This window comes from Cyphomyrmex costatus, unplaced genomic scaffold (genome assembly GCF_001594065.2).
Source record: "Cyphomyrmex costatus isolate MS0001 unplaced genomic scaffold, Ccosl1.0 scaffold97, whole genome shotgun sequence".
Lineage (NCBI taxonomy): Eukaryota > Metazoa > Arthropoda > Insecta > Hymenoptera > Formicidae > Cyphomyrmex > Cyphomyrmex costatus.
This window is the reverse complement of record NW_017280561.1, coordinates 1,065,098-1,086,940: the sequence shown is the minus strand read 5'-3', so window position 1 is coordinate 1,086,940 and position 21,843 is coordinate 1,065,098. Positions and strand designations below refer to the sequence as shown.

At 33.7% G+C, this 21,843-nt stretch overlaps 2 protein-coding genes across 5 annotated transcripts in view; both read right to left on the bottom strand.

The window, feature by feature from the left end:
- Positions 1–14,049, bottom strand: part of LOC108782215 (uncharacterized) — a 69,828-nt gene extending 55,779 nt beyond the window's left edge. For all 3 annotated transcript variants that reach the window (XM_018550427.1, XM_018550425.1, XM_018550431.1), the window contains exon 1: positions 13,985–14,049. The gene's annotated coding sequence lies outside the window, so the exon portion shown is untranslated. The remainder of the gene's footprint in view (positions 1–13,984) is intronic.
- A 4,202-nt stretch (positions 14,050–18,251) lies between these two features.
- Positions 18,252–21,407, bottom strand: sqh (myosin regulatory light chain sqh). 2 transcript variants are annotated; one of them, XM_018550301.1, is made up of 4 exons: positions 21,267–21,407; positions 19,924–20,137; positions 19,566–19,779; positions 18,252–18,566 (listed from the first exon to the last, which is right to left on the bottom strand). In XM_018550301.1, exons 2-4 carry the CDS (start codon positions 20,111–20,113, stop codon positions 18,446–18,448), a joined length of 525 nt encoding a protein of 174 aa, XP_018405803.1. In that variant the 5' UTR covers positions 20,114–20,137; positions 21,267–21,407; the 3' UTR covers positions 18,252–18,445. The 2 variants fall into 2 exon arrangements, with proteins under 2 accessions (XP_018405803.1, XP_018405804.1); XM_018550302.1 differs by having other exon boundaries at positions 19,924–20,134; positions 21,267–21,390.
- Positions 21,408–21,843: the final 436 nt, after the last annotated feature.

The following is a 21,843-nucleotide window of genomic DNA, read 5'->3' as shown; positions in this document are numbered from 1 at the left end:
AATTTTTCCGAGCTGTTATGCAAAAAAGAGGGAGAAAGAAAGAGTCCATGAGAATAAAACTAAAACGCAGTGTTTTGTAATAAATAAAAAAATCTTCGAAAACACATTTTTTTCGAGAAAAATTCATCCTCCTGAATAATTCGTATTATTTAATCTATCATTATACTCTTACCATCCTTTTTGAAATCATTTTGATCTATTTCCATTTCTTAAATGCAATCATTCTTTACGCCTCGCTACTTATAATAATAATATAATTTATACCTACAATGCTTGTAATCTTTAAATATATTATTTATATCATATATAAAAATCGTGAAAGAATGGTATTTGTTTGATTGTAGTTATTAAGACAAAAAAAAATATATTAGGCTATTTATAACCTGAAGCTTGGATGTGCATTTAAATTTATAAATTTCAAATTTTGAAATTATAATATAAGCCCTCCTAAAATAGACATTTAAACAAAAGTCTGCATTGCAGTGATTTAAAATCAACTAAGTGTTATAAATAGAACATGATGGAAAAAGGAAGAAGCAGAATGTATTCGCACAGCGTACAGGATGGGTAGGTCGTGTTGAATTTCAAGCAGTTAACGAAATAACACTCACGCCCCTGGCCCTTTGGTCTCCCTTCCATCCCTGTTACCACCGGCCGTTCCCCCCAGCATTGTCCCGGACTCAGTGACCTGTGAAGTAGCTGATCGAAACTATTAGATCGGGTTTCATTGTCACGCCGTTCCTCAAAACCTGTGCCCAACCCTGCGGTAATCAGGTGCGGCACGTACGCATGGCTATCGCGCGCGGAACAAAGTCTCATCCTAATATTAGTCCAGGAAGGAGGAAAATATAATCCACAAATCATCTACACTCGCGTTGCAAACACAATATTTGTTTATATGCAATCATGAGCTCATTTGTAAGAAATTCTATCGTCGAAATAAAAATTATAAATAATTTATTATATGATTTGAGAATACAAAATTGTGTTGTATTGTGTATGTATAAATTTAATTTAAAAAATACGTAAATTCAATAAGAAAAGAATTTTTTTTAATTATCTAAATAATTGACCACAGATTCTAATATATATAATAAATACTAATTTATATTTATATATACAATATATGTATAGCCCTGAGTGTAAACTACAGTTTTTTTTTTATAACGTTCTGTTAACCTTGGATCATTTATGCCAGTAGCATATTTCTCTTAATAAATCAATTGTAAAAAATCAGAAAAAAATTTTTTTATTATTTTACATCTCTACATTGTTATTCCAATGGTTTTAAAAATATAGAAACTTTACGTATTAAAAAATCATAATTTGCAATGCGTTAAAAAAAAATTGCCTATAAATTCACATTCTTGAGGGATGACCTTTCACGAAAAAAAGTTTAGAGATGCTCGCTGAAAAAAACCTTATTTTGAAAAATAAAATTGTCATTCTTTGATACTGATTTAATCACCATTTTTTTAACTCGAAAATAAAGTAATTTTTGAAGTTCAAAAAATGGCAATTAAAAAAAAAATTAAAATTCAATTTTAGTCAAAAACTTATTCATTTTACATTACAAAAATATGAAATAAAATAATATTAGCACAAAGAAATTTTGTAACATATATAATAAAAAAATTTTTTGAGGAATTACAAAAAAGATTTAGAGAAATTGTCTTCATTGGCACTTTATATATACGTCGATCAAGATATTCTCAAGTCCGCCTCACTCTCCGAAGTTTCACCATAAAATATTTCATTTCTTGATCATAAAAGTCATTCCATGTCTTTGGATCTCGATATCCTTATACATATTTTCTGCTGGTGCAGTGTGAACTGTGGGTCCTTCATGGACAGCTCGCGACTTTACCTGCAAAATCGCAGCAAATGGACGAAAATCTTTACGATCGTCTGTATATCCTCACTACTACTTACCTTTTGTAGGTTAGGATCTCTTTCCTGATCTATTGCAATGTTACAGTTAAATTGAAATTTTGACTACTCTTCGAAAGACTCACGATTCACACGCAAGAATAATAATTATAAAACATGATGTGGTTCCAAGGAACAGGCTATAATAATTATAAATTAATCATATTTTCTTTTGATGTCAACGAAATATATTATTTTTACTTTTACATATAATAAAATTTTATAACTGTTATTCATCTATAAAGTTATTTGCTCGTATCTTATCCTGAACATTTTTTCAAATAAAAAATTTTATCAAAAATAAAACTTATCCGATATCTCGATTCAATGTTATTGAATTTGATATTCAATACGTTATGTTCATGTATTTTAACATTAAAACCATCGCTATAACGTTTTCTATCTACATCTTACGCTTTCTATCTCTGTTAAATGAGAAGGATTGTCCACATATATATCCTACATTATATTCAATACGGTGACATTGTTTCACTTGTGTAACTTTAGCGTTATATGTCTCTTATAGGTTTTCTCTGACACCGCACGCACACAACGTTTATCGACATTATTCTTCAGAGACGTGAGAAATAATTAAATTATAGGGTAGCCGAGACCACTGACGGGTCAAACGAGCATTTAAGTTATGATATGTCTGAACGAAAAGCTTAGCAAAAATCTATTTAAAAACACAGACAGTTCTTCAGGAAAAATTCTTTTAAAAACTCGCAATCGATATTTTACTAGTTTATAAAACGAGTTTTATTCATGGTAATGTTTTCAAATTTTATATTTATTCGATAAAATCAATTATATTCATCTTTTAAAAGTAAAATTTATTTTGTGAAAGTCGTTCACGAAAGATTTAATTTAATGGTAATCTTTCTTTTTTTTTTTTATAGTAAAAATGTAATTTTGATTTATTTTATTCAACGCGTAAACTAACTGCTTATGAACACTAAAAGTTATAAACTAATTACTCCGTTTCAACGATCAAGGTATTTGCAACTATCGTCATTAAGAACCTAAGTTGAACCATCAGTACTATCTTTCACATCTGCGTTTCGTATGCGGAAGCTGCTGAGAAAGAATAATGTGGTGACATCAGGATACTCCAGGAAACAATCGTGGATGTGGGATGACGGGGCCAGTCGTCGCGGCTCTCTTTTGCTCACGCGCATTTAGTACTTACGCGAGAAATCGATATCGCGTCTGCGCATCGATACAACTCCAAGACCGTCTACAGGTTGACGTCGAGAGAAAATCATAGCTTATTCCCTTATGCAATTTTCAGATTCTCTCTGAAAGCAATTTTCAGGAACTGGAAATCTTACATCTTTTTACATTTTCTGCACAATCGACAATTAAGAATGTTCTTGATGAAAATATTAAAAAATTTATAAATGCAACTCCTGTCAATCTCATATTATATAACAGATCATTTTAGATATCCCTCGAGACGAGACAACCCTAAGGGAATCGTATCGTACCTTTCCCTTAACGTCATCATTGTCGGGTGGTACGAAAACGATTGACTTAAGGCGACGTTTCATTGTCACTTACTAAAAGAGTTATAGAATTATTTCTCCCAGCAAAATCATAATATTAAATTCAGTTTTTCACAAACAATTGTTTAATGATCCAAACGATTAATTACTTATCAATGTGAGATTTTGAAATTATTTAATACAAAGAGAAATTATTAACAAAGAAAGTTGAAATTTGCAAACAATAATATTATGTATAAATGTATAAATATATATTTATACATTTATGCATAATATTATTGTTTGCAAATATTCTAAGTTATATAACTTATACGATACGCTAATAGAGAGAATATTATTTAACCTAAAAAAATATATATAGGTACGTATTATATATATAACTAAAAGAAATTTTCTAGAACTTGTTATGTATCTATTATTTCTAACTAATATCTTATTCTGCAACAAAAATATGAATCTTTGAATTTTCTATAAAGATACACGAGAAGCTGTTTATTTTCGATTTATACACTACTCAACAAAAAATAGAAAACACTTTCAAACACGCTTAAAATTGCACAATTTTCAGATCAACGTAATTCGATGAAAAATCATCGCAGATAAAAAAACAAAGAATTATTTGAAAATTTAACATCTCTATTTTTGAAATCGGTAATAGGTATTTCGATCTGACTGATTTTTTTTTTTTGGAAGTTGTCTAGACAACGTTCTAAAAATCCGCCAAACTGTAACCGGGTCGACCTAGCGGGTAATTCGAATAATCTCAGCGATTACGTCATTGCAGAATAAAAACGTTTTGTGGCATTTCGTGGCACGATCGCGTTTTCAGTAAAGTAGTTTCTTTCTGAAAATTACGCTAAATAAAAATCATATCGTCGAAATAATCTCATCCTCGTGCCGCACTGAAAATAATTGGCTAAATATGGCATAGCATTTTTAAATGATTGCAACCGCAATTGGCTGCAGCAATTAAAAATGTTGTGCCATATTTTACCATCTAATTTGTTGTAGCAACCAATCTTTCCTTTCAGTGCGATTTATATCTGGTTGAAATAATTTAATTGTTTACCGCTCTTGGCACAATTCCTAAGTTAAGGAGGTGAAGAGAAAGAAGTTTAATCGTATATATCGCTAAATACGCGGCAAACAATTACGCAATGCGCTAGTGCAATTTAGAGACGCGAATTCGAGTACAAATTATAACGATCCTTGAGTTCCATTACGAGATTTATGTGTAACTAAAACGCAGAAAGTCGGAGCAAATTATGTTATGGCCGACAAGTGTACTAGAGAAAATAAGTAAAAAATAGACAAAAATCAGAATTTCCTAATTAAGGTAATTCGCGGGAGAAGACGCCATTTAAGTCTTTATATTTTTGAATTATGTTATTGAATTAATCTACGAAGAAAAATTATTTTTATTCCAGAAATTTTTCTTTACTCATACCTACAAATTAACGAATTAAACTTGAAATATATTATTGGAAAAAATTGATATCTCACATATCCTGCAAATGGCATTTCTTCCTCCTATAAACATATATGGATAAGATGCTACTACCATTTATGGGAGAAGATGTCACAAGCAATTAAATAATGTAATGCGATATATAAACTTGCATATTTTACTTATTTATAATACACAATAATTCTTCTCACCTCTCTCTCTCTCTCTCTCTCTCTTTCTTTATATGTATCGCTTATGCGCCTATTCTGTTATTCTTCCGCATTATTTTCAAACCTATTGTTCAGAGAACATCTTACTGTATGCGGCTATTATTGCATTCAGTTCGTCAAGTGACTCTTCGCAACACTCGACTTCTCATCGGCAGAACAACGCGTCCGTGGCAGACTGAGCTTGAAATCGATAATTTAAGTGGCTGTTAAGGAAGAATTAAGAAGCCGCTTAGGTTTGTATCAATTTTAAAATGGATTCATGTCGTATGCACAATGTGTTTAAGATGTAGCACAAACGGAATAATAATAGATAAACTTCAATGGGTGTTGTCAGCTTTTCATAAAAACTTTTCAAAAAAAGTTGTATCCTTTATAACCGAGTACAAATAACTTTATGATATAGTACGGTCTGTGTTTGCGTATTGTATGTGTGAAGAACATAATATCACATTTTTATACTATTAGAGAAAAAGTCTGATTGTATTAATTAGAATTTTGCTTGACATGAACAAATCAAAATTTTCTAGTTGAATCTGTTATAATTCTAGCTCTGATGACTTTGACCTTGACATATGTTGTCAAGGTCATAACCCTGAGTGACCTTCAGATGGTTTCAGTTGGTGCTCGTTTAAAAGTTATTATATTAAAAATCGATCATTATTTCTTCTAAACAATATAAAATTTAATTATTCAACTTTCTAAAAATAAACAGAAATGCGGCGAGAATCAGTATGAGCAGAATCATCATTGTATTATCAATCAATTTACTAAAATAACCCCATCAAATCGAAATGGCTCCGCCGAGAAAGGCGTTTCGTTTTCAAGAAATGTCAGCGGTTGCGAATGCAAACGTGAAAATGTCAATTGAGTACTAAGAATATGTTAATTCCTAATATTTTTCACGATTCCACATATATTATGTATATAAGATTCTGCTTAGATGACCGATTAACATTTCAGTCGCGTGATTTAACCTTCGACATACTTATCGCTTTAATTCCGCAAATAACGGTTCCATGTAATTGCTAAAGTGTAGTGTAATTAATTTTTAATTAAAGACTCGTTTGAGAGAGCCGGTTTCCGATTAATGTTAATGCCGCTCTTCTCCGAGTTATTTTTTCAGTTATTCTATAATTCCACATTGCGTCGGAATAAATAAAGCAACTGATACCTTTTACTTACCACGTAAAAAGTACATTCGAATTGATGACTCATTCAATTTCAACGCTCTATTAGCTCGTATCACGAAAAATTTTCGCACAGCTCACCGGCTAAATTAGCTGGATATCGGTAGGAATGCGATAAACAGAATGGGGGGTAAAAGTACACGGGACTGAGAGGAAAAACGAAAAGTAGGAGATAGAGTAGAGAACGATTGCCAGACGTCGCGGCGTCGGTGTGTAGTAATGGTTCTCTAGATATATAGGCACCACGATGGGCCGCTTGCACTCCTCTTGTGCGTTTAGGAGAGGAGAAAAAGTCGAGAACAGAAAATATAATTTCACTAAATTAACGTTTTATGGAATAATCTGCGATTATAATCAAATCTTTGCATCGCCAAGATTTTTCACATTATTTGTTTGTTCTTCGTCAAAGTATGTTCGACTTATTACGTATGATGCATACGATACTTTTTACATTGTATAGCATTAAATTTCATTTTAACCTCATTTTGATTGACGCTTGAAAATTTATTTGACATGGATTTTCTCAATTATTTGACACAGAGGTGAGTTTTTTAACAGAGATACTTGAGTGAATTGTCTAATACAACAAATTTCTTGTTCTTAACAGAATAAAAAGTTACAATTTCAATCGGTCATCCAATCGTTTGACTTTTGACTTTGGTCTCTCTGAGCAACAACTCATCAAACATCATTTAACATTTTCTTATCTCATTTCATTGTAATGTGTTCACATTTTCATATATCTTAATTTAAGTTCTATAATATAAATGTATAATGTTGCGTTCTTTTTTATTTTCTGAGGAGGGCCACAATAGAAGGCCGAAACATGTTAAATTCGATTAATTTCACGATAGTTTATGTTTTTATATTAATGTAGCGAGTTTTAAATATATTAATATTGAGATGATAGCTCTCGTTTGACTCTCATTTGCCTTTACATTGTTTTTTTTTTTTATTATAATCAAAGTAATATATATATATATACCTTTTTCCAAAATAAGTAACAAAATAATATTTTTAATTAAAACCTTTTTAAAAATGTTCATTAGTATCATTATTATTAAATTACTCGTCAATTAAATTTGCGTTATTACTTCAGCTTCAGTTTAGAACTGTGTTTCAAGGCTGACTTATACCTGTACATTCTACCAATGCAGATTAATTTCAATCTCAGTTCAATTTACTCTTCATCTTTTCTTATTCTAAGAACCAGAAAAAGATAAAGAGTTAGTTGAACCAAGATTAAAATTAAACTACATTGGTAGAAATAACGGGCATTGATCGGGCACGTTTAAACTACAGAAATTGTAAGATTTACGTAAAAATATTATTAAAAACCAAAGACTCGCTTTGATTAAATATTGCCTTCCGTTGACCGTTTCTCAATCGATTTTCAATTACTATTGTTTTCCAATTACCTAATATTAATTATATTAATATAATGAATTTAAGTGAAATCTTATATAACAAGCATAACAATAAAATAAAGGCAGAGGCAATGATCAATATATTCTACACCAATGAAGACCATTTTCAAAGATTAACGAACTACTCGATAAGCTATTAATTTTGATCTTATTAAAAACCTACTTTATTAAGTACTTTCAAGCTTTTGCCTCACGGAAGTATCGGCACACCGTTGCTATACACCGGGTAGGAAGAAGGAAGCAGCTGAACTGCCTCGCATTGAACGTACCCTGGAGGAGGGTTAGATTGCGCTCGGAATGCTGAGGGTTGTCACAGGGGAAACAAAACGAGGGGAGAATCCGTCGGAGAACGTGGAAATTGGACGTGCGCACGTTCACGTCATCTTCCTATTATATAATATATCGTAAATTCGCGATCGCGACTTAGTCGCCAATAGTTAAGGTACGCCAAATGACAGGACACGTTTGACCATCTGCTCACTCACAAAATAGGCAGGGGAGGGTTAGGAATGATTCATGCCCTCGACTATAATTCGAGCCGTTCGTATCAAATCGCGATTGTATCACGTTACGTGGTACGCGACATTTGAAATTAATGAGTAATAAGAAAATGTATAAATTGTCTAAGAAATGAAACTAACGGACGAAACCACGTAAACAAAATTCTCATAAAAAATTTAGATTTAGATGTATGGTTGGTATATCATGTACTTCCTCTTACTTTTGCTCTGCGCAACTTCCTCATTTCGCATAATAAGAAAATTAATCGACATAAATAAGTGAAGATCATATTCTCGGTTAAAGCTAATCTTGATGTCTAATAATAGTTTTGCGTGAATTCTACAATTTGCAGTTCCTGTAAACTGACCGCCGAATACTTGACGCTCTTGAAGCACAGTTTTATACTGAAATTAGAATACGTAATATTATAAATTAAATTAACAAGCAATTTAATAACAAATTTTTTGCTAATGTTATTATTGTAAGATAGCTTGAAACTACAAAGAATTTTTTACAGAAAATATCAACTCAGCCAGAGTTCGAGTCTTTCTATATTCCATGTGTCTTTATCAATTCAACCATTGAAGCTTAAGATTTATAATTTTTATAACATCAGATATTCTGGTAGGTAAAAATTAGTACAAGTAAAAATCATGTTATGGTAAGTTCCTGCCAGATAACAGCGGGTTACCTTTCATAAATCAGGTATGCAAGTAACTGTGCTTTAAATTGCCGCGTATTATTACTATTGTTCTCGGCTTGCACTTCGCGCACAAACTAATCAGTACGATTGAGATTGCGGAGCAGTAGCGTGATATTGCAGAAACCGATTGCCGATAGTACGATAAGTGGCAGTAAAAAGGTATTAATTCATCACGATTGCCATTGTTGTTTGTACAAAAGGACTTCCGAGAGAACTATGTTCCGCTTATGGCAAGAGAGAAAAAGAGAGAGAGAGAGAGAGAGAGAGAGAGGTAACCCCAGAAAGTGTCAGGGCCGTACGGAAAGAAATCTCGTCCTGGCAATTTTTACAGTTCATTTCCTTTTTTAAACAAATAAAAAAAACCATGGTGTATATATATTTAAATATATGCACCGTGAGTTACTTGATTTTGAAAGAATAGAGAATAAATTTTATAATTTTATATTAAAAGGTAAAATGTATAATGCATTAAGGGTATTTTGAACATATTTTCAATATAATAACAAAATTATGAAAAAATTACAGATTATTCTAAATCACATATTAAAATAATACGTTTTAATAAATAGTAATATTTTTTAAATTTGTGTCCTAATAACAATGTATGGAAATGAATTATAAAACAAATTACAAAAACCTTTTAATATAAATATATTATGTATTCAAAATTATTTATGTGTAAAGTTATATTGCAATGCATAAACTAGTTGTCCAGTAAATAAACAAAATATGTAACTTCGTATAATCAGTGAACTGCATTGGAACTTTGCATATATTTCCGAAATGTTACGCTTCAGAGATTCGGTGATGAACTCTTATTTTTCACTTCATGCGGAGTTCATTTTGCAACGAGAATTTAATTCGAGGCTCAATCGATATAGTCGAAAAGCTGCAACCAAATTATGGCCCCTCACCAAATTCTATTTAGACTTAATCCGCTCCTGACTCGAGTAGTATATTCGCAGCAACGAGCGCTTTGTTCCGCATTCCCCTATTCGCAAACGCGGCACAGTTGCGGTAGCAGCCCCATAATATTGTTCGCGTGATGAACACGCGACATGTGCGACTCGTTACATGCTTGATTGCCTTATCTCTCGTTGCATACGTAGCACACGCATGTCCATCAAATGTGAAGAACAGCTGTGATAACAGCTTTTATGATGGGTTCTTAATAGAAGTAACTTTCAGCATCTTTTCTATTTTCATCTTTCTTTCGCTCCCTGTTTTCAGTTATCTATTTATTTCTCGATAAGAACTTAAAATAAAATTCACTTAGCCAGAAATATACATTTTATCGATCAAGTATAGGAATTAGGGAGAACACTAATTTTTATTTTAGGCAGGAACTTCAGAACTCTTCGGGGTGCATTCAGAACTCTATCGAAAATTTCATTTTTTTAAAAATGAGGTGCCAACTTCACAGAGGTTGTTAATTATTTATAATGTGTTCAACCTGATATGATTTCATGTACGATATATTGTATGTTTGTTCAATGTTTAATGTTAAAAACTTTATTATAATTTTTCTTCCTTAATCATATTTAGACTGATGAAGATTAAACAGTCAAAACATTCCTATGATTTTAATTGATGAAAAACTAGTTTAACGTTTAACTCTTTTAATATATGATTTAATAAACTAATTTACAAATTTCACAAGATCCAATAAACGTGTTTATGTTTTTTGATCTTTCTATTTACTTTCTTTTTGCTTAGCTATATCTCGAGCTATATAATTTTACATATTTTAATTGAATAGATAATGTTAGATGATAACGAACTATTCTCATTAATTTTTCTTTTGATAAAACGGTAATCGGAGAAACTAGCTCATGTTACAAATGGTAGATGAAGTTGTCAGAAAAATCAGCTTTATCTATCTAAATTATTTAAAATAACTTATCTATAAAAAGATACTAACGGAAATTAAATATTTTATTTAAATCGACATAAAGGTACTCTTGATTTTTTAATAGACTTATCATTCGTATCGCATGTTTCTTGATATTTATATCAATCAAACATTATATCCCCCCATTTATAAAATCTTGAGGCATTGCTTAATTATTTCACAATTGGAGCGTATACGTCTAGGCATCAGAGACGATTGCAAAAATCCCAGAAAAGAGAAAAACAATGAGATGAAAGAGAAATTATTTCCCTTAGGAATACTGACGAAACGCGATATCGGGGAAATCTTGTTTTATGTAACGTCTTTCTTTACTTTCTTGACAAACGATATAACTCCGACAACTAAATTCGCGAAATAAATCCAATGACAAATAGAGTTGTAGCTCAAAAAAATATGAGCTATCTTCAACTTGCTGTCGTAACTCGAGGAATGTACTAACAATCCTTTCGGAGAAAGTCTGCGAATTATTGAATATAGAACGAACATGTAACCACGACAGGCGATATATGGTATATTCTTATTGTATAAAAATCATCAAAACAAAATATGTCAATAACCTATAGTCAAACAAAGCTAGGATACTGTATAATATTCAGTGTATACGAAACGTGAATGTTTGCAGCGACTGTAAATATACGATGAGAAAAATTATGTGGCTACACTTTTTGTTCTATAAAAGACAGTATTATAAATTATTCTCCGTTTTGCTTACGTAGATCTATTATGCGTATTCATTTCTCGAGTTCCTGAATTCGATTTACGTAACATTATATGTGAGATTTCATTCAAATAGACGATCGCTATAGTGTCGTGTTACGTCTGTGAGACAATCGCACGCTCCGCACACGCGATTTATCATTTAATTAGTTTTGTGAAACGCAAAATCAGCAGGATTAGCCATTCTACATTACTTCTATGTCACTTTTATTGGAAAAAGATGTGGGAATACTCTGGGATTGATACTTTATGAAAAATGTTAAAATACTTTATTTTCTTGTAAAGAAAACAAAACATTTTATACACCGCGAGGAAAAAAATTGTTCATTTGGCCAAATTAATTTAGTTCATCTAGATTTCTTTCATTAAAAAATGTATGTATTTAAGTCAAATATAATATGTTTAACTTAATCTACATCTTTCATCAAAAGAAATTAGGACTAAATAAATTAATTTAGTCAAATAAATAATATTTTTCTCAGTGTGTATTTATTGTACTAAACACAACAATACTTAGCGTGCAAGCAACTTTATAAAGAAATGCTTTTAATGAGTCACTTCCGATCCCCGCGATCTCTTCGTATGTCGAGTCAAGGGTCAATAGCGTTACATAAGCCCTCGAGAAAAAATCGTACACGGCAGATGTAATTTATCGCTTGTTTTCACAACAATGTATAATCACGGTAAAAATGTCAACTGTTCGTCGCTGCGATTCTTCGTTATGTCATTGATATAGTGATTTCACCACATAATGGCATTATTCAGGAAACACTGTGAAAGTAGAGACTTCTTCTTACATCATTAACATGTGATGCAACGGTGAGATCGGGTCGACAAAAAATTTAAAAAGTAGTCTAACGTTACTGCAAGATACGTGGGAACACGTTACGTGATGAGTCGTTAACCCCTTCAGACCTGAATTAAATTGAACTATTAAAATAAAAAAAAATTTAGTTTAAAAACATTTATTGGAGCCCCATTGGTTCCATTGGCTGTATTTAACTTTAATTATGGTTATTGCCTCTATTTAACTTTAGTCATCAAACACAAAATTTGTGTTAACCTAATAAATTATAGAAGAATTGCCAAAGCTTATTTGATAATACTGATTTGGAATTTCTGCTGTAAACAAATATTTACCGAATCAAAATTAATAAACTAGTAAATTGAAAGAGAGAGAGAGAGAGAGTGCTTACTGTGTGTAGTTAAAATGTTATAATAGAAATAAGTGTCCCACATGTGTGAGACTTCACGCCCTCTTCGTCGCCCATTCCAACATTGTAAAAAAGGTAACAACCTGTGCATCCCTCTTCGCATTCCAAGCATTGTAAACAAAGTGAGGGTTACGTTCGACAGGTTTTTATATGACACGCGACACAGGTTAGCGAAGAAAAGGCTGTCGTTCTCTCATGCGACGTTATACATTAAGTGTTAGGAGAATAAATCCGATTACTTGCAAATATAATAATATATTTCTTACGTGTTTTCTTAACAAATGTAAACAAAAATGTTTATCTATTAAAATTTAATTACGACAGTTAATATTGAATTTCTTTTCATGTCATTTGCCTTTTTAACAAGCTGGTCGTCTCAAGTAAGTAAAGTATATAAATTCACGAGTCTATTTAAATTTTATAAACAGAAATGGAAAGATATTGCTTTTATTATTTGATTGCAGATTCTTATTTACTATCAATTTCTATTCGTACAGTACAGCACTTAGAGAAGGGAGTACGCATCCTAAACAAATTTCCAGGACACTCCCAGGACATTCTCAAGATATCCGTTAGATAACCCATATAACCCAGCGAACATCAAGTTGCAAGTAACATTAATAGTAATTTGCCGCTCAACAACAATGTAACTAGAATATAACACGTTATATTACAGTCGTGGGCGAGTTTTTTTAATTCGTCGATTGATCGATCGCATTGTGTGCAAATGTATAATTTTGTTCCGCCAAAGTTGCATTTGCGCATAATGCGATCGATCAATCGTTGAATTAAAAAAAAAACTCGTGCTATTTAAGTGGGAAATAACTGCACCTAGCATTACGTGTAATTCAGTGTTTTCTGGGAAATCTTCATGGGATGTTCTATTTTCGACGTTCTCGGGAGAACGTCGAAAAATACTCTTGAGGTCGTTTCCAAGAGGATCTCTGGGATAAAGTGTGTTATAAAAGGAAAAGTACGGATATTAATGATATATCATCGTTGATACGCGCATCTACAAAACGAACCCTAATTGCTTTATTACGGAACGGATGAAAACAAAATTCCCTCCAGACGACGATATTCGAAGATATCCTCGTCGAATAAGAGCGTTCGCCGATCGATACCAGGCGCCAGGACCCTCGTCTCTCGACACAATGATCTCGATCGACGATCTCGACAGCGCGACAGAAAAGTGAAAACTGATACACGTACCTGCGTCCGAAACGACAATGATGTCGGTACCGCGGAACAGCTGATCGACTCGCTCGGTGGGTGTCGGCCTCGCCTAACCTCTCCTCCCGACCACCCTGCTGTTACTGCCGCAGCTGCACTTTCTCACGCATCCGATGGCACTCGAGGACCGACGGGGGAGCGATGCGATTTCGGCGCGCACTGATCAATTTAATCGCGTGATCGCGAGATTCCACTCGTATAATGGTTTCCGTCGCGATTCTCTTCGGTTAATTCAAAACACCGCAGGTTGTTCCGGATCGACCACGCGGACGACAGAAACGCTCACCGTTTCACTCTAGTTCGGAATTTCCGCAACGAACACTAGGAAATGTACCGGAGTATTCCACCCATCGCGTCGCGTTGTAGGGTCATAAGAAAAATTACGGAGTTATTGCGCTCTCATGACGAATATTCGCCCAATGTTGCACGATCTTCGTTAAACGGGTGTCTTCGGCGAGTAACATCCACGGCCAACTTCCGACAGGAAGACACCGCGACAGCGGGACGTGCAACGTCAGGACGTAACGTCACGATCGGTGCGTCGCTTTTTATTGATGACAACGCACGTATCCGCGCGGCGTTGCGACACTGCACTCGCGGCGGAACGTCGCCTCGCGAACGGCTATATTATTTGTCGGCGGACCCGCGTAGTCGCGAGGTAACAACATCGCTCACGGTAGGCACAATATATATCCTTAACGATGACACAAGCTGCATACACGCTGCGACGCGGGATGCGATTGAAGTGTGATCGAACTTACGCGACGTATCTCACGGCAGGTGCCGAGCGCGAATCCTGGGGCTTCGAGCGTGGAATCCTCGATTGTCCTCGATGCGGGGGGACGTGGGGCCGATCGAGTTCATATTTTGCTCCCCTCTACACCCTCGATCGCACCGTATCACTGCCCCGAAGTCGACCGTGACGCGCGGTGCGTCGCTCGAATATACACGATGCACTCGCGACTAGAGTGCGGGGGGAGGGGGGGGGGGAAAGGGAGCCCTGCAGCCCCGTCGATTAATCCGCACAGCGCGCGGAGTAAGCTGGCCCCGCTCTATTTACCGTTGGCGCGAAGAAAGCGGGGGCGACTCCGTGCTCGTCGCTCGTAACGGGCTGCTGACTCGGGACGAACCGGACCGAGCGAGCACGAAGGACAGGGACGGACGGGGCGCTACGTGGATCCGCTCCGCGTATCCGCGACGTAATCCCATACGCGGTAAAGAGAAGACTGATACTTTCTGACACTCGGAAAGTGCCGTTCGGCACGGCATAGTCGCAGTTGGGACTGTATGCGCATGCGCGCGCCCGGCTGTCATCTCGCGCTTCACTTCACAGGCATCGGGAACGATTTACTGTCGTGCCTGCACGCGAATCTTTTTCTAATTGTAAACGTGATATATACAAGTTGGTAATCTTATTATATTACTCGCAAATAATATACTCATTTGTTATCGCATTGCTCGTCAAAGTGTAACTTTGTTTCACTTAGATTTTTATTTTATTTTTTTTTTTCCTCTATATTTTTGTCTTGTACTTCTTGATTTTTTATCCTTTTTCCTATTTCATATTTTTTCAAGCGATATATATAAATAATAAGAATCTTATTGGATCTCATATATGTGAATACACAATGAATAGGAAATTGAACCGTAATAGTTGAAGTTGGATTTTTAGTGTTTAAATAATATATTTTTTATTTAAAAAAAAAGAATATATGTCCATGCTCGCCCTAATATTGTCTTCTTATCAATACGACAAGACGAATACTTAATTCTACAATTAATAATGAAACAACATTTGTTAAACATTGATAAATATTGAGAAAAATAAAAGTTAAAGGGCGTAGAAGCCAACGCTAATTCTTAGTGCAAATTTTATAATTAAAATTTTTTTTTTAAGTACCAAGTGTTCTTTAATGTAAATATAAACAATATCAAATCTTATAGGACCGTAAGAATTTAAACCAATAAAAACCGATCAAGCTAGATCTCGGATGCTTCTGTATAATTGCGTATGAATTAATATACTACGTTTGTAGATTTTTAATTGTGGACTGAATTTATCAGACTTGAAACGCAACACTATTGAACTACCGCAGTAATGTCGCGAGTTAAATTGACTAACAATTCAACAATTTTTGGTGCTCTTTGAGCATCTGAGATCGATCTTAATAATGATTAATAAACATATTAAAATCTGTAAATAAATAATTTTTTATTACGAAAAATATTACCTCGGTCGGGAATCGAACCCGGACCTCTAGAGATATAGACTTCCGGCCAGATCACGTCATAGAAGTTCGTCAAATAACTTATATCGACAGATCGTGCGCGCCTATACAGCACGCAGCCCATATATTCTTTAGTGTGAAAGAATTTTTTAAATGGAAGAACTGCAAATTTATGTAAATGACAAATTATGGATGTTCGACATATTCGATGCTGAATTTCTAGCGGCAACAATTGGCAGTAGGTGTTAATAAACAGCACGATGAGACATCCGGTCTGTTTACAGCTATGATGTAAGAATACAAAGTAAAACATTCCCGTGGATGCGCAGTAGAAGAGTGAATTTTGGGCAAAATTTGATTGGCTGTTCCAGTACGTCAGCGCTGTTATACGCAGGAAAGTGCATATTTGGCAAAATTTGATTGATTCTTGCCAGTCTTTCCACCATTGCTATCGCCATTATGTGTATTGCTACACCTTGTGCTTTTACATCGTGTTTACACCGAGCACACATGAACCACAATAGCCGCCGAATTCGTTCTGTTTTTTTCGTGCGCGTATAGAGGAACGGAACTAGCCAATCGTGTGATGCGCTGTGTCCACGCTGTCTCATGCGGTCCATGCGTGAAACGGAACGCATCCTATGACTCACGTTTCACAACTCAGTTATGACCATCAATTGTTTTTCATTTGCACCGATTCTCAGATAATTTTCATTTACGACGTCATAATTTACAATTAGTTAAATGCGCATTAAATTCCTTTTGCATTCTGACAAGATTCAACTGAGTTTTACCTACAATCTGCACAAAATCGGGACCGTGTACTTTAAACTGACAAGTCTCGTGAACTCACTTTACAAATAAGGTTCTGAATTTGTGTTGCCATGTGATAACTTTACCAAAGTAAGCAAAGAGTGACGTCGTTAATCTAAGTATGAAATTTATTTGGTCAATTTGTAAAATTCTTTCTCCTGATTGGTCAGCAAATGCTTCAAAATATTTGTAGCGAGACTCTGATCATTGTGTGTAAATGGAAAGAAACTTTTGTGCTGAGACCCATACTAAATATCACCAAACATTATGACATGGCGACATCTGTTACGTGTTCCCGTTAAGTTTAGACTAAATTCATTATATCCATTTATTTATACATAAACGTTTCAGGATAAAATTTCAATATTAATATTTTTTTATAGTGTGTTTTAAATATTAGTACTCCACAGAAAAGCGTGCTGATAATTTTTGGCATTTTTGATGAAAATTCCGGCTCGTCCCCCGTACACTATTTTTTAAATACATTGCTGAAATTAAAATAATTTAATAGAAAGCTACTAGTTAATACGCGTATCAAGTGCTTGTAAAGGTTCAATTTTTTAAATACTTTTAACTATTATATACTACAGCATTCGGTAGAAATATATTGTGGCGATAATTTTCGACACTTCTGGCGATAGTTCTGGCTTGTTCAGCTCGAGTTCTATGCAAATAATCATTGTCAAGACTGTATAAATATATTTACATTTCTGGTAGAATAATTTTATCTCCTTTATCAATAACAATATATATTATATTATACATACACATATATAAATATATGTTGCTATATCTACATAAATTACTATTAATGAAGGAGATATTTATGTTATTATACGATAATCTCTGAAATGGTTTAATAAATAAGACGACTTTCGTATGCAATAGAATATTATATTAAAATATAAATGCTGAATCTACAACAGAGTTACATGTTGCATTATGTATATAAATATCTTACATATTTAACTTTTACTGACTGTACAGCAATCATTTGAAAAGTTGTTATTCTTAAATACTTCAACAAAATTTTTCTATTTGACATATATATATATATATATATATACACACCTCACGCTTCTAAATATATCTCATAATTATTCAGTTTACGTTTTCAAATTCGACAAGTATAAATACGAATAGACATTTCCAAGAAAACGAAACTATAATTTCTAATGCAGATTACGATTTGAAATTGTTCGGTGTGTACGTACATAATTTTCTAATCAATGAAATCAGAAAACAATTATTCATGTTTCATGGCTCTAGGATTCGTTGAACCAAAAAACGCGAAAGACATGCGAGAAATTTTTAATATTATCTAACATTCCATGTCAGAGAGAGAGAGAGAAAGAGAGAGAGAGAGGATATGCGATAAACTTTTTTAAGTAAATCCTCACTACTGTTCGTCCTTGTCTTTCGCGCCGTGCTTCAGGATTCGAGTGAACTCCAAATAGTCAAACATAGAGCCTTTGATCGGTGCCTCGCGGTACATCTCGTCTACATCGTCGTCCGTAAATCTAAAAAAAATCAGTTAAGATTTTATATAATCATTCAAGAATGCCAATTGATTTTGGTAATTATTTACAATAGAACCTTTTTCGAACTTTAATATGTTTTTTTTTACAATCTTAATAAAAAATTTTTGTCGTAACTCTTGTTGCTGATAATCAATCTGGAAAGATCGAAAAATGTGTAATCTATTTATTTTTTTATCTATTTATTTTCAGCGTAACTTTTCACTTTTTTTTTTCGATATTACAAATGTATTGTAACCCTTAAAAGAACCAATTTCTCTGCTTTAAAGACAAAAATGTTCTGCCTTAAAAACTCAAAAATTACATAAAAAAATAATTTGTATTTTTAAAATAGAGAATTTATAATATTTTTAAACGAAGATTTAATACATGAAACATTTATGCATGTATTATATTAGTCACATAAGAACTAAAATCAGCCCTTTTAAAAGGTTATATATATTTATAATGCTGGAAGATTCGAAAATGTATAATGAAAACAAATAATTAAAAAAAAAATTAGGTAAGTTACACGTTTTTCGATCTTCCTCGATTGATTATCACAAATATTTTGTAAATAATTATCTCGATTTCATTATTTTAATAACATGTCATCGATATCGTGATTATTATACATTATTATTTCTTAAATGTCATTGACGAATTGATAATTATTAGGAATGAAAATAACTGCACATAAAAATGTACTAGAACTGTATACATAATATATATTGCCCAATAATTTAATTCATAATTATTATCTAAGATAGTACAATAATTATTATTCATAATATTTTTATTAATTAGCCAATTACTAGGCAATTATTGCCTTAGCCTTTTATTCTTTTTTTTTTTTTTAAATAAAATCTGTATCCAAAGAAGCTAAATTTTATTTGTAGGTAAATATATCTTTGAAACTGGTAAAATAATCTAATAAATTGCAATTTTGTAATATTGAAAATGATCAGTTTTGGTATCATAAAATACAATAACATGTATTACCTATCGCCCATCGTCGTGAGCAGTTCACGAAGACGTTCTTCATTTATATGACCAGTATTTTCCTCGTCAAAACAACCAAAGGCATTCTTGATCACATCTTCAGGATCAGTTCCTTGTAGTCTCTCTCCAAACAATGTCAGGAACATCGTGAAATTTATAGGTCCAGGTGCCTCATTCATCATTGCCTCTAAATACTCATCAGTAGGATTCTTGCCTGTAAAAGATGATTTATTTCTGCTTATGTTCTACCTATATGTTATCTTAATCTAAAAGACAATAATCATAGACATTTGTATAAATCTACGTGGATATATCTTCAACTTTTTTCTTTGTATTTCTTTCTCAAGTTTTTATTTACCCAAAGAGGCTAGCATATCATGTAAATCCTCCTTGTCGATGAATCCGTCGTGATTCTGGTCAATCATGTTAAAAGCCTCTTTGAACTCGGCGATTTGCGCTTGGTCAAACATCGCGAAAACATTCGATGTCGCACGTTGAGCGCGTTTCTTTGTGGTGGCACGGCGACCGGCAGTTTTGCGGGAAGACATCTTTAATAATCTCGTATGTACCTACTGAAAATTCAAATATTAGTCACGATTCCAATCTTAAGAAGTCTTTCTGTCTCCAAACGAACTCAATATACACATTATATAAGTTAAACGATACAGCTCTGTTTTAAAGAACTGCATTTATGAAAATTTATATATTGTATTCATATAGAGTATAATATTTTCTTATAGAGTATAATTTTTTCTTTAGTCTTAGTTTATTGTATATAGTAAATACTATGAAAATACTTAATAAGACATTACAACCCAAATAAAAAATTTATTTATATTTATCATAAATATGTATTACTTAAAACGGTCTTATAACAAGAACCGATTATGAATAACCATCTATAAAACACTTGTGTGTATTTTATAATACGTTTTATAAATATACTTATAAAACAATTTCTTCACGCACGCATATCAAAATATTCTGTATATCTGAGATTTTTATTTAATAAGAATATGTGTATATTTTTTTGAAATTTAATACATTTATATATAAACGAAGTTTCTTTCGCAATCGTCTTTCATGGACTTTAAAGCAGTTTTTACTCGAGCATGCGCTTACTTCCCCTCGAATCGCGTCCTACTTTTCCTCGAATCTCGCATCTCTCTTGCGCTCAGTGCCGTCGCGATCAGCATAGACTTTTGGTGCATTGCAAGTCGGAATTGACATAAATTTAATTTGAGATACATTGAGTCTGATTTGTCGTAAACTTACGTCGATGACAGATAAATGTTTATATTTCTATTTTCAGCAATGCATCGAGGAGCAAGCATGAAAATTGTTACCGATCTTGAATACCTTGCATTCACTGTGTCCATCATTATCTACAGCACTGCATTCGCGTCTGTTTAACACGCTTCCCTCACATACATCGCCTCCGATTATGTCGATACATAACCTGGCCAAGGAACATTCGACTCATCGCTCATCTTGTTCTGGGATATATATAGGAATAACGGGGTTCTAGGTCTTACAAGCGAAATGAGATTTGGGAAAGTATTAAATGCTTTGCGAACGGCAATGGCCGCCCTTACGAGAACGAGATTCCCTATCAAACATGGTCGCGCGTGCTACAATTCAGGGATAGAAACTCGTTCGTTTCACCCCGATTGTTCCACAATTTAAATGAAACGTACTCACCAGTAGTGAATGGTAAACGAGAGGAAATGGGACTAGTAAGCTAAAGTGGATCTCAGCTTCACAATGCACACTGTGAATCACTTTACGAATCACTCCGTAGTCATTCACCACACCCGCCGTCCGCCGTCAGTGCGTCAGCCTGCTGAGCCAGCAGTGCCAGCACCATCTGCTGGAAGCCCTGGAAGGCTGGAAAACGGAATCGTGTGCCGCGAAAATCGCAGTTCGAAAAAATCCAGGTCACCGGTCAGGATCGTGTTCCAATTTTTCCCCCGCTTCGCAGGATATTCGGTGAGTCACTTTTTTATTCGGTTATCATTCAAGGCCTCTGTTGTTTGAGTTACATTTTCATCGATAAACACGTATGAAAAGTAAAGGAGCAATCGTATATACCGTAATCTGTAAGAATTGAGCAATTACATTCGGATATTCTGCGCTCATTCGATTATATCACTTGCATTTTTAAAGACAGTACCACTTGGGTTTTACTTTTTAATTTTATAAGGATAGTACCATTTGCATGTTTCAGTCAATTTCTTACAGATTACGCATACAAACATACAATTACGGCCAGTATAAA

Excerpts from the sequence above, each read along its gene's own strand:
- sqh (XM_018550301.1), bottom strand. The coding sequence starts at position 20,113 with ATGTCTTCCCGCAAAACTGCCGGTCGCCGTGCCACCACAAAGAAACGC. Across the intron at positions 19,780-19,923 it reads TGATATGCTAGCCTCTTTGG|GCAAGAATCCTACTGATGAG; the intron begins GTAAATAAAAAC and ends CATCTTTTACAG. Across the intron at positions 18,567-19,565 it reads CTCACGACGATGGGCGATAG|ATTTACGGACGACGATGTAG; the intron begins GTAATACATGTT and ends GATTTTTTTTAG.